General features: G+C 38.5%; 1 protein-coding gene across 2 annotated transcripts in view; it reads right to left on the bottom strand.

Moving 5' to 3' along the window:
* CLIP-190 (Cytoplasmic linker protein 190) overlaps positions 1–15,941 on the bottom strand; it is a 231,548-nt gene that overhangs the window by 58,374 nt on the left and 157,233 nt on the right. For both annotated transcript variants that reach the window (XM_089103477.1, XM_089103478.1), the window contains 2 exons: positions 7,298–7,438; positions 5,207–5,368 (listed from right to left, as the gene is read on the bottom strand). In XM_089103477.1, coding sequence (XP_088959603.1) covers positions 5,207–5,368; positions 7,298–7,438 — 303 coding nt within the window. The remainder of the gene's footprint in view (positions 1–5,206; positions 5,369–7,297; positions 7,439–15,941) is intronic.

Here is a 15,941-nt window from a genome sequence, read left to right as displayed (position 1 = left end):
TTCATTGGAAATTGTCCGGGGAAAATTTTCTGCGAAGAGGGAGTTGTTTGGGGGGATTTTCCCCAGGAAAACTTTCTACAGGAAGAATTTCCGGGAAAAATATTCCACAAAATGGGAGGGGGTGATTTCTGACAAGATTTGAAAAACCCTTAGAAATTAAATATAAAACATTCTGTTTTATTTTTCAAACGAAAGTACGGAGAACTTTTCAGGGGAATTTTTTTTAGCGAGGATGGAATTGTCCGGGGGAAAATTTCTTAGGGGGATTGTTTGCCGAGGAATTTTCCATTAAGGAAGTTTTAGTAAGGAGGAATTTTTCACGGATGGGGAGATGGATTTCCCTACATTATTTGAACGATGATCAGATAAAAATCAACTGAAGTAAGGAGCAACATAAAAAAAAACAGAAATTATTCCGTATACGAGGAAAGCTACCCCCTCCTCAACCCCCCGTTCTTTACGCTGAAGTTTGACTTTATGTCCTAATTCTTGAAGAACAACTCCTGAAATACAACGGCCGTTTAATTTAAGCTTTTTACAGTGCTAAAGTACTTTAGCGTTAAGAGCGAGGGATGAGGAGGGGGAAGCCCCTTCATATAAAGAATAGTTTCTGTTCGTTTTGTTTTAATGTTGTTCCGCACTTTTAGTTGAAAAACATGTTTTTTAAAATCTAGTTTCTGTACAAGATGAGCTATCATTAAGCTCTCAGCTCTTAATCATTACGTCCAACGCCCAACGCAGGTATGGACTCCACCTGCTTAATTGGTATACCCACCCACTAGGTAACAATACAGCAATACAGTACTTAAATGATACCGTTTTCTTTTACTGCTTGTGACAATTTTAAATGTATATAGTCCATACTTCAAAATTACGCCAATTGTTTGATTATAAAAGCGGCATCGGCATCAGGGTCGTCGGAAATCAAGACTTAGATTCGTTTGATGAATTAGAGTGATGAGTCAAAGCCACCGTTCCGGGCATTTAAGGGTGCTAGCCTTGCCCCCCCCCCCCGTGGAAAAATCCCTCCACGTAAAATTGAACTTTCACAGAAATAGTGTGACAAATAAAATTAAGAAGAACAAATGTAATTTTGGAATATTTTACCAATATTCCAAAATATAGGCAGAATATATGGTGTAGAACAAGGGTTGGCAACCTATGACCGACCCTAAGATTTTTTTTTTCAGTTTTTATATTATGATTGAAGTTTAAAAGTGCAGTGAAAATATTTTCTTAATAAAAATTTTCTTATTATTCACTAAAAGAACTGCTTTAAAATGGAAGTATCACTGAACCAAATGCCCTTTAATATTCACATTGTGATTTTGACCCGAAGCCAAAACGGTTGCCGACCCCTAGTGGTTCTAGGCGTTTAACTCCCTCCCCAAAAAACACCCGTGGTGAACGCCCCCCCCCCGGAATAGGATTTTCCAAATTTGAAATTTTACTTGAGTTGTGTTTTTTTTTTTTTTTTTTTTTTTTTAGTTGAGAAGGTTTAAGGAAAGTATACGGATACATTCTTGCCAGACAATTTGATCCCCGCTTAAAGGAAACTCCTCCCAAAATTCTCTCCCCGTTGAAAATTCCCCTAGACAATCCACCCCTGCAGAAAATTCCCCACGAAAAATATCCGTATGTTCCTCAATAACATATACTATCTGTAAGTAATGGACAAATTACAAAACTTAAAAAGGTTTAAACTTCTACAATGGGGTTCTCTGATTGTTTTGTAATTAGGAAGGAAGGGATATACCTCAAAGGGTGCATTTTAATGCCAGAACATCTCAGCTCTAATTGAGCCATCAGATAAATAAAGAATTAGTTCTAAGGGAGAGACGAGGGGAGGGTGAGGTAAAAAATGATGCATAATCCCCAGGGCCATAACCAGGATTTATGATTGGGGGGTATTTTTCGCGGGGAGTACAAAAGAAACTTTAAAAAACGTATCAAAAATGGGAAATTGATGTCTACTCCCTGGCAATTTCTGGGAATATTTCTTATCTTCGCTGTTATTGTGAAAGTAAAGAGCAACATTAAACCCCAAAATGAGCAGAATTTATTCCGTATAGGAGAGGGCCTGCCCCTTACTCATCCACACCTCCATCTCATGGTCCAGAAACTTCGGAGTGTGCTCATTAGATTAGAAATTGAGAGTTCTTGTCTTTTTTTTTTCTTTTAAGTCCGAAGTGACTGAAGACCAACCAGCCGCGTGGGGATGGTATTTTCCGAGGTTTTTTTTCCAACGGGGAGGGGGGGGATTCCAGGGGGCTTTTTCAGCGGTGGGTATTTTCAGGGGGTTGTTTCCCAGGGGAGAATTTCCAGGGGGGAACATTTTTCACGGGAGTATTTTCTGGTGGAATATTTTCCGGGGGGGGGGGTAAACGCCTGCCATCAGTGCTCTATAGTATTTGTTTTCACATTCGTACTTTATTTTAATTCTTTTTTCGTAGTTTTAGGGGTTAAGTTATCATACCAGGGAAAGATAAAGGTTAAGACTAGGCCAGTGAGGCTGATATCAACCCCGAAGTCGAATTTACTAGACATTTTGAAGTTTTTGAACAAAACAGATATCTTAAGATTCTGGTTCGACATCATACGGGTTAATGGAATAACACGAAAGGAACCGAGGGGAGGCTGATAGCCTCCAGTAGCTTTTGGTACTAGAAAGGGAACTAGAAATGTCAATATGCAATCAAATCAGCCCCTTCCCAAGTTCTTAACCTAGCTCTTGCTATTTGAAGTGAGTGAAAAAGTTTTTTTTTTCTGACACTTTTCTGGCCCTATTTTCAGCTGCCTTTTGAGAGGAAGCAATGTTTTTGTTTATTTTCCTTTTGTATTGGGTTATCTTAGCCCAAGATTTCAATAAGTTTATGTTAAGTGAACAAATTCGGCCATTTTTGGGGCCTCCTTTGTTAGATGAGGGGTTGGAATACAGGTAGATTATTCCAAATTTCCTTTTTTTTCTTCATTGTTTTTATTTGTCATACTTTCTTTCTCGCTGCTCATTTTTACATGCGGGGGGAATTTTCTACGGAGGAAGGGGAATTTCCGGGAGATTTTAAGAGGGAACTTCACTCCGGGGGATTTTCTACGGGAATTCAGGGAGGGGGCATTTTCCACGGAGAAAAATTTGCCGGGGGGAATAAGCCGGGGTCAGTATTGAAGAGCTACACTTAAAATTCGTCTGGTACATTCTTGCGATTGAATATTTGGGTAAATTTATACATTTAAACTTTCCATTTTCAGGGGATACTATTGCGCATACTTATTCGAATGTTAACTTTAAGCGCAATGCCCGATCCTTCAAGTTTTTCTTTTGGTTGTTTTAGAATTATGAAGTTTATCGGGCATTATTATAATTCTATCAGCGTTGCCAAGTTGAACCGTGAAAATAAATAGGCAAAAACTAAAAAGTAAGTTTAGCAACGCTGTTTATGCGTAAAAAGCTTGCCATTATTAAAAATCCAAACATTAACAACCTGTTGATCCCCAAAGAAGACTTCACCTTCTGCCGTTTGGTGCCATATGCAGGGTTGCCACATGGCGAAGAAAAAAAGAGAGAGAATATTTTAGGGATTTCTTGGTCGATTTAGTGATTTTCTTCAATAATCTAGTGATTTATGTTTTGATTTAGTAATTTTTTGTTTTTAGGCAAGATACAAATCACTAGAGATAGTGATAAATCATAAGAGATGGTAACTCTGGCCATATGCTTTAGATTCTTTTTTTTTTAATTTTTTCCCCATGTTTCTTTTTATAAATTTGGCGTCCGCTAATACCAAAACTGCATATATTAATTGATAGGATATCTTATCAATTTATTATATTAATTATTCCTCTTCGTGAAGAAGAAGAAGAGAACAAAAAAAAAGAAATGGGAAGAGAACAAAAAAAGAAAAGAGAACAAAAAATTGAAAAAAAGAGAAGAAGATAATAAAAAAAGAAAAGAGAAGACAAAAAAAAAAAAAACACAAAAAAAGAAGAGAAGAAGCGACAGAAGGAAAGGATATTAATTGATAGGATATATTAAAAAAAAAAAACGAAAAAAAAACTCAACAGCACAATCGCGAATCCCCCATAAAGGCTCCGCGGCCTGTAAAAGAGGGGGGATCACGAAATAGGGGATCACGAACAAAAAAAGAAAATACAACAAAAAATTTAAAAAAATATAAGAAGAAGAGAGAACAAGAGAATAAAAAAAGAAAAGAGAAGAGAACAAAAAAAAAAACATAAAAAAAGAAGAGAAGACGCGACAGAAGGAAAGGATATTAATTGATAGGATATATTAAAAAAAAAAAACGAAAAAAAAACTCAACAGCACAATCGCGAATCCCCCATAAAGGCTCCGCGGCCTGTAAAAGAGGGGGGGATCACGAAATAGGACTTTCAAATGTTAAATTGTTAATCATTTAAGCACATATAATAAGCAGAACATTTGTACCTAACACATTTTGCATGAAGACCCACTATACTCCCCCCCCCCTAATGTGCTAATATATAGCCCAAACTTGTCCCTAACGTATTTCATTTTTATCATACTTAGGTACATTTCATTAGGATTAACCTAACTTTCTTACTATTCATCAACAATTTAGTTTCCGATCTTTTATTCCGATATTCCGATATTGTAAGTCGTTTTCCTCGAAAAATTCTTTAAGTAATTAATTGATAGCCTATTATAGATCTAAAATACACTACTGGATAACTAATGTTTTCTTTATGTTGCTTTACAGTATATGTTATTAGAGAGGAAGATTTGACCTAAGAGGGAGTGTTTCGAACATTCTACAAGGTAAATTTGCAGGCAACTATGTTTGTTTCTCACGAGGAGGGAGGACTACAGCGTTTGACCAGCCTACCCCCCCCCCCGGAATGTTTGTCCAAGTCGTAAAAACGTAAAAAAATGCATATAAACAAATTTTTGATGTTTTTTTAAAGTTTTGTTTTTGTAACGTCCCCCCCCCCCCCCAAGAAAAACTAACCCTCCCCGAACAAAATCCTGGATACAGCCCTGATCACACATCATGAGCACATACGCAATATTATTTATTGGGAAGCATTCAATAAAGTATGAAACATAGGGAAATTATACGGAGAATGTAAGTGTAATAAAAAACATTGGAATTGAAATATTTCCTGAAAGGGCGGGGGGGATGGACCCCAAAGCCTCATGTGTAAGCCCCTGTTAATATGTCAATATTACCTCTAGTTCAGTTTTGCAAATGGTTTCCTCCTCAAATCGGAATTGTTGATCCTCGTTCTTTCTCCGTTCGTCTTCTAGTTGAGACAACAACTCCTTCCGTGCAGCTTCAGCCGCGGCTAATTGTTCCGTGAGCCGCTCAACAGCACCAGCTTTTTCATCCGTCTAAAATAAAAAGAAGTCGTGTAAACAGGAAAAATGGATAAGATAGCACAAAGAAAAAATAGTTGTATTCAGATTCTATAGTCTGGATCGTATCCAGTATTTTCTTTTTCTTTGGGTATGTGTGTTTACAAAAGGATTTTTTGGGGGAGGGGGGGGGGGGGTCACAAAAATTTTTAAAAAAGGCATCCAAAATTTGTTTATATTCATTTTGTTACGTTTTTACGAGTTAGACAAACATTCCAGGTTGGGGGGGGGCGGGGTCAAATACTCAAATCCCCTCTCCCCCTGGTTATGGCCTTGTCTATAGTGATTTAGAATTAAAAGACATAATTTCAGAAAAAAGAAATAAGAACAACTGTTATGGTAGGTTTTAAGAGGATTCGATACCTTGAATAAAGGATAACCCTATCTCGTTCATAATCTAGGTTTTTTAGTTTGTATGGCCAAATTATTCAGAATTGATTGGGTGGTCTTGCTATAACTCCGAAAAAAAAACGACAGAAAACTAAAATTAGATACATACTTTCCTGGAAATCTTAGAAAAAAACTCTTTAACTTCTCCCATTTTGTGCCGGAGATATTCAGATTTAATGAAACTGACATCACTAGAAAGTGTTTTTTTTTTTTTTTCTATTGAACGGAGCAAAATCTTCTGTTAAAGTTCAGGAAAGAGCAGTCCCCAAAAACGTTTTATTATACCTGCTTGGAAAACATTAAGAATCAGCTAAAAAAAAGCATCCTTGAATAACTTGACAGGTTCGGAAGTTCCCTGTTGTGCAAACCGCATTGATTGAAATCTTTGCCAAAAGAGAATGTATATCATTTATGCTGTATATACATTGAATAGATCGTTTTTCTTAACATTTAGTAACAGGTTACAGGTTTTCTATGTTTTTAAGATTTCCCATCAATTTTTACCATATTGTTTGGAAATTTTCCTGTGGTTCCGCGAAAATTTGTTAAAGGGTCCTTTGTCTTTAAGACTGTAAGCCGACGCTGAGAGTGGCAAAATGATTTTTACAGTACCGAATACACTTAAATCATATACAGAACATTAATAATAGACTAGAAATTTGTGTGTAAAATTTAAAAGAAGAACTATGCATATGTTCCCAGTAGGCTACCACAACAACGTATCTGTAAGTTTGCTTGGTCCAATTTTTGTTTATCTGGGTTCAATCTTTTGGACCAAGACCCCCTTCCCCCACTAAAAAAGTGAAGTCAAAACGTTTTCTGTTTCCCTCAGATTGTTCGTTCAGGATTTGAGGAAATTTGATACCCTCTAATAATCTGAATCTAGAATTCTCCTCTCTCGGTTTTTATAAGCCTGGTCACATTGGCTTGTTAATTTGGTCAATTAGGTTTCTATTAGGTCAAATTAGGTCAAAACTGGTCAATTTGGCTTCAAATCAGTTCATACTATCACTTTTATGCTTAAAGGTCACATCTAACATTTTCACGCGTCCGAGTTAGTTACCAAAAACGGTTTGCTAAGCTGTTCTCAAAGAGAGGCTCGCCAGGGAAATGTAGATCAAGAGCATCAAAGTTTGATTGAACATGAATTACAGTGCTGATCTTCCCTTTGAATGCAGCTCGGCACACGGTTTTTGGCAATTATTTCCGAATTTTCAAAATCTCTGGTATGGCATTGTGGAGTAACAGTGGCGATATATGAAAAGAGCGGCGATATATTCATAATACTTTTTAAACTGAAATTATTTATAATCTCCAAAAATATTTGCTAAGTTATTCTCATAAGGAGAATTAGTAGGTTAATGTTGATCAGAAGGATCAAAGTTTGATTGAACGTTCACTGCCGTGCTGAATGCTATTTTGCAGTTTTTGGCGACTATTTCAAAAACTTGAAAATGTTAGATACGTCCTTTAGATGTAGCAGTGACGATACATTATTTGAGATATGAAGGTTACCTTTGTCAGCTTCTCTTCAAGGTCACCCAGCTTCTTCTGAGCATCACTGGCAGCAATTAAAGCCCTCGCTGCTTCTGCTCGGTCTAACTCTCGCTCCTTCAGGATCTGCTCGATATGCTTCTCTTTCTCTCGAATGGTTTCCTGGAATTAAAAAAGAAAGGGTTAATTCTGACGACCGAGACGTCTGATATTTCTGTTGGAATTCTGACCGACTGCAACCTCTTCTATATGAGGTTGTAAACCTCAGTTTAAAAAACGATAACTTATAGTTTGTCTCAAAGTTTCTCAAATGTAAATAGTGACGAAGAACTTCGTTTTCCTTGGTTGACTTCGTTGAACTCATTAAAACATTAAAACATAAAAGTTTTTAAACATTTTTTAGCTTTAAAGTTCGTATTTTAATGTAAATTTATCTTTTATACTTTCGTTTGTGTTGTGCTGAGGGCGGCCCTTGGACGTAGGGCCGAAATATTCATTTAGAAATTGGAATTTCACTTTCTTTAGAAAAAAATTCCCTATTGTTTCTACTTGTAATTGTTGTTCTCAAATGTGGGAAGAAGTATTAAACTGTCAATTGAAGATCATTTGAACGATGAATCGCTTGAACAGAAAAATGGAAAAACGGTTCTGCTTTTTTCTAATTTTATTTTCAAGTTTGGTTTTTATTCGAATATTCTCAAGGGCTAGTTTTTTCCATGTACATTATACATATTTTTACCATTGAAGCCAACTTATCGGAGGTCATTGCCAGGGCCGTGGAATCTCTCATGGGTTATAGCCCACTCCGACTCCAACTTTAGACATTTTCAATATAATTACGCATCAGCTATTACAAAGAGAAGGTGACGGTTCCTTATGTTTGCGGGGGAGGGGGCCACATGCCTAAAAGAGTGCATTTTATTACTCCAATTGACCAACCATAAACCTTCAGATAAATGTAGAAAACAGTAGAGATGGGGGTGCTACTCCCGTACCCACACCATATATGGGCATAGCCTCCCTGGGGAGAACACGTGGTTAATGGGGTCAATGACCTAAATTTCCAAGGCCGATGTTGTTGTTGTTGTAAGTGCACGCTCTCAGCGAATGTCAAGGTCGATGTTGTTGTTGTTGTTTTTGGCACGCTCTCAGCGAATGTTATGAGTTTCCCGGAAATAGAAAACAGTATTTGTTGTTGTTTTGGACATGTACATGCTCGAGGCGAATGTCATGGTGTCCAGAAATAGAAAACAGCATTTGTTGTTGTTGTTGCTCTCGCCAAATGTTATGAGTTTCCCGCAAACAGTTAGATCACGTGTTTCCTTCTCAGCCAATCAGAGGGCTTTGTTTACATAACAATTTGACCTTGAGATTTCGTATATAACGGGCAAGCAATGTGATTCAATTATCAGAAAGTATTGTGAGACAATGGAAACAACAATGAATGTTATTGATGAGCTTGAGGCCTTGGCAGCCGCAATTAGCAATGTAAGTGCATTTTTATTTTCAAACGAATTTTCCTTGGACATCCTCCAGTATATTCAGCTAAAACGAAAATATATTCCTTTACCCCAAACCCCTCCCCCCCAAACCATACAAACATCATTATAATCAATGGAAAACATAAAATATATTCTTTTTACCCTAACCCCCCCCCCACCAATGTTTTACAATCCCAAATTCTCGCAAAAAGAAATAATTATCCTTTCGTTAAATTTTAGCTTTTCTCAAGTGTAATCTTTTCTATATCTGAGACATCCATCGCGCTGGTGTTATTACCCCGCTCTGATTTGACACAAGACTCCAATGTGAGGCCTATAATTAGCTGTCACCCCTTTTCAAGTGTGTTCACGCTATCGGTCTAGTCAAAGGGTTTTGTTTTGGCTGTCAAATTAAAACAATTTTAAGCAAAAAGAGATTGCTGTATATTAAGCTTGTAGTTTCGTAACCTTGTATTTGTCAGAGAGCCGGTGGAAGAGATTATTTTCAAATTAAGTTTAAAAGTATATTTAGAACATTATGTGAAAGGGAGGAGGGGGCAATACATTGCTTCTAACAGCTTCGTTGTAAGTAAATTATGTAAAGGGGGAGGGCAATGCCTTCAATTCTACCGCCATCAGTGTAAAAAGAAAACAAACTATTTCTTCGCATTAAAAGTAAGGGCCTTGTATTTGTCGGAGAAGCGGTGAAAGAGATTATTTTCAAATTAAGTTTAACAATATATTTAGAACATTATGTGAAAGGGGGAGGGGGCAATACATTGCTTCTAACAGCTTCGTTGTAAGTAAATTATGTAAAGGGGGAGGGCAATGCCTTCAATTCCACCGCCATCAGTGTAAAATGAAAACACACTATTTCTTAGCATTAAAAGTAAGGGCCTTGTATTTGTCGGAGAAGTGGTGAAAGAGATTATTTTCAAATTAAGTTTAACAATATATTTAGAACATTATGTGAAAGGGAGGAGGGGTCAATACATTGCTTCTAACATCTTAGTTGTAAGTAAATTATGTAAAGGGGGGGGGCAATGCCTTCAATTGTACCGCCATCAGTGTAAAATGAAAACAAACAGTGCAGGGCTGGAAAAGTCTTTGGGTGTTGCATGAAGCTAATATTATACATAAATTGAATAGCATTTTAACATATGTTTGCAAAATATAGGCCTACAGGTCGATGGGTTAACGATCTAATTTAAAGCCTATAGACCGGAATATTTAATATTTTTCTAAATGGTAAAAATAGAAACAATGATTCCTATCCTATGGCTATAGACTACTGATTGTCTAATAAAAACGTTTGATTTCTAAGCCTAATATATTTCTCGCGAAATTTTTACTTTTTGCTTTACTGAAAAGAGATAAATGCTTTTCTAAACAAAATTATAGGGATGAGGGTACTAACTTTCTTTCTGTAAAAAGGGGGCAAATTATTTTGATATTAATTTGTTTCTCATCTTTTAAGGCCAATTATGAAGAAGGCGTGCCTCCTCCTTCCAAGACAGCCAGAGAGGGTGATGCAGCCCCATCAGTGCCAGCCCCAATGCGGCCTGGCAGAAAGTTAAAGAGAGAGTGGGCAGATAACTACAATGTCGAAGCTACGCAAGATCGTGAAATAGCCGGCCCAGCCCCGCAAGAACAAAGCGCTGCCGCCCCGCCCGCCCTCCCAAAACAGGTAACAGGGGCTTAGGGGGCCCCCCCCCACACCGCTTATTAAAAATTAATCAATTTTTACTACCTATCTATTTATTCCAATTTTTTTTACTTTTTCAATCCCAATATAAACTTATCTCAGCGGGATATTAACCCCTCACCCCCCAACCATTGTTTTAAATTTATCTCCCTCGGAGATATCTAAATGTAATTTTTTTTTGCAAAGAAAACACTCTTTTCTAATCTTTGCTATCGCTTCGATATTTCATAAGCGAATATTTTTAGGTAATTTCTATTAATAATCACCGCCTTTGAAACTCAAAATACTATTTTTTCTAATCTTTACTATTTTCTCTATTGCTATCACATATATTTTAGGTACCTTTGAAACACCGACTGCTCTTTTTCACCTAATTTTGAGAGAGATTATCCCATCCGGCACATATTGTCGTTCTAATTTACACTGAATATTTCTATCATGCCATGTTTTGCTTTTACATAGAATAAATAACTCCAATGTCCAAAATATTAATTTTACAGAAAAATTTTTCTCAAGTATCTCAGAAAACACAGAATTACGCAAAGGTCATTGAAACCTTGATTGACTAAAACCGCTAGTGTAAAACAAAAGAGGAAAAGAAGATAACAAAATTACTTTGAACGTCGCGCGGATAGCATTATGTCAAAGAAAAGCGGTATAACGGCGAAGAAGTGTTAGGAAAGTAACTTCACAATTCTCAACATTATGAAGTTTAAACTCGTTCATCTATCCTCCATAATTAAACTCTTGTGTTGACTGAACATCTCTGGAATTCGAAATATTTCAACATTTTTGGGGCATTATGTAAATGGCCGGGGAGCCCTGACTGCGCCAATGGGTTCCGGACGCGCTGTGGGGAAAGGTTAGGGAAGTGCTGGGGGAAGTGCCGCGGGCCCGAGCAGCGCCAGGTGTGGACGAAGAAGCGCTGTGGGGCAAGGTTAGGGAAGTACTGGGGTACGAGCCGTGGGCCCGCGAAGCGCCACGAGTGGTCCGGGAAGCGCTGTGGGGCAAGGTTAGGGAAGCGCTGGGGGCAGCGCCGAAAAAAAAAAAAAAAAAATTTAATACCGAAAATAAACGAACAAATTGTTGCCTTCTATGTCATATCTTAGATTGTCGTTAAGTTGGAACTTTCAGTTGAATTAACCAAATGTTATTAAGGAATAATAATCCAAATTTTAAAAGCAGTAGGGGATGATTTGAACACTTTGAAAATAAGCTATATTTCTTTTATAGATTGCATTGGTCCCATATTCACCGTCCAGTGAAGAAGAGGAAGACGATGCATCTTTGGAGTATCGTGAAAATGAAATGTCTTGGCAAGGTATCGTTAATGAAATACCTGACTAATTAACTAATTATTTTAATGTAGATAGTAGCACAGTTGAGCAGGGGGACTTACCTTTGCTAAGTCCGAATACTTTGCAGCTTTTAGAGGATTTTACACGGTAATTAACAGGGAACCCTCCCCCACTTATTACACTAATCCAATAAGAACAACTTAAGTGTAAAGTGCGCATTATTTTGTTGAAGACCTGGGGGGAGGGGTTATTATCAACGAGCGTGAGGGGGGTACAACTATTCCCGATTTTCAATTAACCAACAGAATTTTAAATGCAATAGTTGTTTTCACTGCGACGTTTGGGGATCCTTTTAATTCACTAATGGGGGGAAAATTTGTTTTTGACCCTGTAGAAATTGTGCATGCATATGTAGATAAAATTTGTGCAATTCTGGAAAATCAACTTCAATTGTTGGGGAGGGATTCAATTAAGGTCTCTATTGTTTTAAAAGTGTTCTATTTAAATGAGGGTAAAAGTGAGGTTAACTATCATTTTGTACATTCCGAGATACATGTGGTTTATTGGAATTTAGAAAATTTTGAGGTAGCTTTCATAGATTGTGTATCTAAAATTATAACGCATCTTGATAACTTTAATGAAAACAGTAGTGGCTCTCTAGTTCTTTTTGTTGAAAATTTAAGTGTTAATATAGTTAAATTTAACAAAGATTTTATTTTAAGCGGGGGGCCTGGGGGAGGGCGGGCAGTAGAATTAAAATATAATCCAGATCTTGTAGGTTGTCGTGGTGTCCAGAAGATTTGTTTTGAAACAGGTCAAAAGTGTTTCCGATATGCTTTCCTCATATCAGCATTCGAGCCTCTAGCTCGGGACGCTACTAAGACGAATTTAGACAATTGGGCTGTACATGGGAAGGAGGGGTCCGATTTCCCCATTGTAGATTTTTCTTGTTTAGAGGGGAAATACCCAGTAACGCTTCGATCTATTGATATTTTTGAAAGGGCTAATGCCCACTTAAATATCGGCGTTACTGTGGTACAAAACGAAACAGAATTTGAAGATGGAACTCGTTCTAAAAAGAAGGGGGTGGTATTCCCCGTAAGGAGCCCGTCAGTTGATCTGGTTAAACACTGGGTTTGGTTGCTTTACACACCACCTAGTCAACCGAATGCAATCGTTAATTTTAACCCTATCACTGACATTATTAGAGTTATGGGGGAGGGTAAGAATAAGGGGTAACGTTTCTACTGTCCAACATGTCTCTCACAATTCCGTAGTGAACTAAAGCTGCGAAATCATATGAAGCATTGTAGACGGCATGGCTACCAGACAGGGGAAACGGTTTCAGGGGATAGGGCCATTCTACGATTCAAAAATTTCCAGAACACCCTTCTCCAGTGCGACAAAATATCTTTGGACTGTGAAGCTAAGCTGGTGGAGGTGAATGACCCCCATATCCAAACCGAGTCAAAGAACACCAGGCCATTGCAGTGTCCTATGCCCATGCGCAAAGAGACAATTCTAACACCATGCGGTTGCTAGAAATAGTAGAAACATTGGATGAGGGGCCCGAGTGCATGGTCAAGGCACTGACTAAACTGATTGGCACGGCTAATGGTGCTATTTCTCGTTTGATAAATACTCATTATCCTATGGTGTTGGCCGTTGTGGATCGTATCGCTATTAAAAATCAAAACTTTGGGGGGGTATGTTCGGGGGAGTGTGCAGAGGTGGATACGGGGACTAACGGAAACAGAGGGGGTAAGAGGACAGTCAGAGATCACAATCATTATTGGCAGGTAATTGCTGCGGGAGGTAGTACGTTTAGGGGGGTAGCGCATCAATCGTGTAATTTAAATGTTAGCCAGCAGTTTTTTATCCCTGTTTTTATCCACAACTCTAATTATGACTTAAAATTTATTTGACCGGCCCTGGCACGTAGGCAGAGGGAGGGAGGGTGAGTAGATTGTCCATGGGTAAATAGTTCAAATACCTATAACTTAATTCCCAAATCGGCTGAGAAATTGCTGCTTCTTGAACTGAAATGGCAGGCGGTGGATAATGGGCATACGTGCTTGAATAAAATCAGGTTTTTAGATTCCTTTAGTTTTTTCCCCAAGGCATTGAGTTAATTGATTCAAGTGCAAAAAAGCGACAATTTTGATAGCTTTCCCTTGCTTAAACAGCACTTTCCAGGCAGTGAAATGTATGACCTGTTGACCTGCAAAGGTATATACGCATACGACTATTACTGTTCTGGCGCACGCTTAAGTGAGGAGAAACTACCTCCAATTGAAGCTTTTTACAAGTCACTGACCAACAGTGAATGCACAGCCGAGGATTATGAGTTTGCCTAGAAGGTGTGGTCCAAGGAGAATTGTAAAAATGGGTGGGATTATTGTAGACTGTACTTGGACAGTGACGTTCTAACTCTGTTGGATATAGTCTGTAAGAATACAGACCAAATCTATTCAGAGTTCGGGTTAGATATACGCTATTATTTTTCCACACCCCATTTAGTGATGGATTTAATTTTAAAAATTAGAAGGGAGGAAATAGGCATAATCAACGATGTATATAAGCACATTTTTTTTTAGCGTTAAAGGTGGGGTGGGTATGTTTTTCATGGGGACCGCTTCTTGTCAACCGAACCGAGCGGACAAGGCACCGGTGTAAAGTCAAATGCAGTGTTCTTGGACATGAACTCATTGTACCCCTTGGCAACGTCCAACTACTCTTTGCCGTGTGGGAACTATCATTCGCTTGAGAAACCTTGTGAGTTCCCTGACATTAACACCGTCAAGGACAACGGGCCACAAGGAAGGTTCTTTGAAATTCACGGGTACATTACACTGGCGCTTCACGACTCAGTCAAAGATTTTGTCTTTCCCTGTATCAATCGCCCCGTGAGCAGGTGCTCGCTGAGCCCCTAAAATTAATCATTGGGTGAGGATATGGGAAGGCAATTGATCCTATCTAAATAGAAACTGTTTTCGGATTATGACCCTCCATATAATCTCCTTGGTCAAATGTTGCATGTGCATGTGTGGGTGAGAGACGGATTCACGATATCTCACCTGCATCGTTTTTTACTTTACAAGCCTTAGGCAGTTTTATAATTGTTTATAATTTCTGGGATTAAGAAACATTCTCAGGCCCCTTAAAATTGGGCGAAGGAACTGTACAATCTTATCCGACCTTCATTATGTGAAACACGGGATGAGATAGTACGTAGCAGAGGTCACTGTGACGTTGAGACTAACCCTCTAGAGTGTGCAAGAATTATATCCGATCCCAATTTTACCTCATTCACGAGTATAGTGACCGGCATGGTTCTTCTAAACAGGCAAAAGCGAAATGTAGTACTGAACAAGAATATTGCAGGCGGCAGTTTAGTACTAGAAATTTCAAAAAAGCTCATGTTGTCGTTTTTTTACAATGTGTGCAAGGTGCAATGGCCACGGGGGGGGGAGGTTCAAGTTTACTATGGTGATACAGATTGTCTGCTGTTAAAGGTAAATGGGACTGAAGATTTATTGGGTGATTTTGAAAAGGGGGTGCACATCAGCTCGCAGATGGATTTCACCAGTTGGAATCCATCGCTCTACCCCGAGTTGGTGAAACGTCAAGCCCCCAACCAACTATTAATGTTAAAATCAGAGACGGGGAGTGATTTGATATCCAGGGGGGTGTTCCCGGGCCCCAAAGTTTATTGCGTTGAAACTCATAGTGGGGATGAAAAGAAGGCGTGTAAAGGGGTGCCTATACATTTTGTAAAGAGCAATTTCAACATGAGCGTGTACAGAGACTGTGTAGAAAGTAGCCTAGTGCCGAGAGCACAAGTGCTTGCAATTCGCTCTCTATAGTATAGAAATTATACTGTGAGAGTGGAAAAGAATGCAATGTCGTGTATATCCGACAAAGTCTATGTGCTCGAGAATGGTGTGACTGTCCTACCCCACGGCCACTACCGTATTTCAGACCGAGTTGAATGCATAGACTATCTCAATCAACTTGGTTTGGATTAACCTAACCAACTAACCACCACCCCAACCTGTTCATAAATTAAATACTTCCACACACAATACCTTACCCTACCCCCTGACCCCACTACCCCATCCACTAGCCTGCAGTCGCCGCAGTGACCGGACACCTCTTCTTTTTCCATCGCGGCTCTCGGG

This window comes from Artemia sp. Qi Xiang Cuo, chromosome 17, assembly GCF_049724085.1.
Source record: "Artemia sp. Qi Xiang Cuo chromosome 17, ASM4972408v1, whole genome shotgun sequence".
Lineage (NCBI taxonomy): Eukaryota > Metazoa > Arthropoda > Branchiopoda > Anostraca > Artemiidae > Artemia > Artemia sp. Qi Xiang Cuo.
The sequence above is the reverse complement of the archived record's forward strand: the minus strand, read 5'-3'. Positions and strand labels throughout refer to the sequence as shown.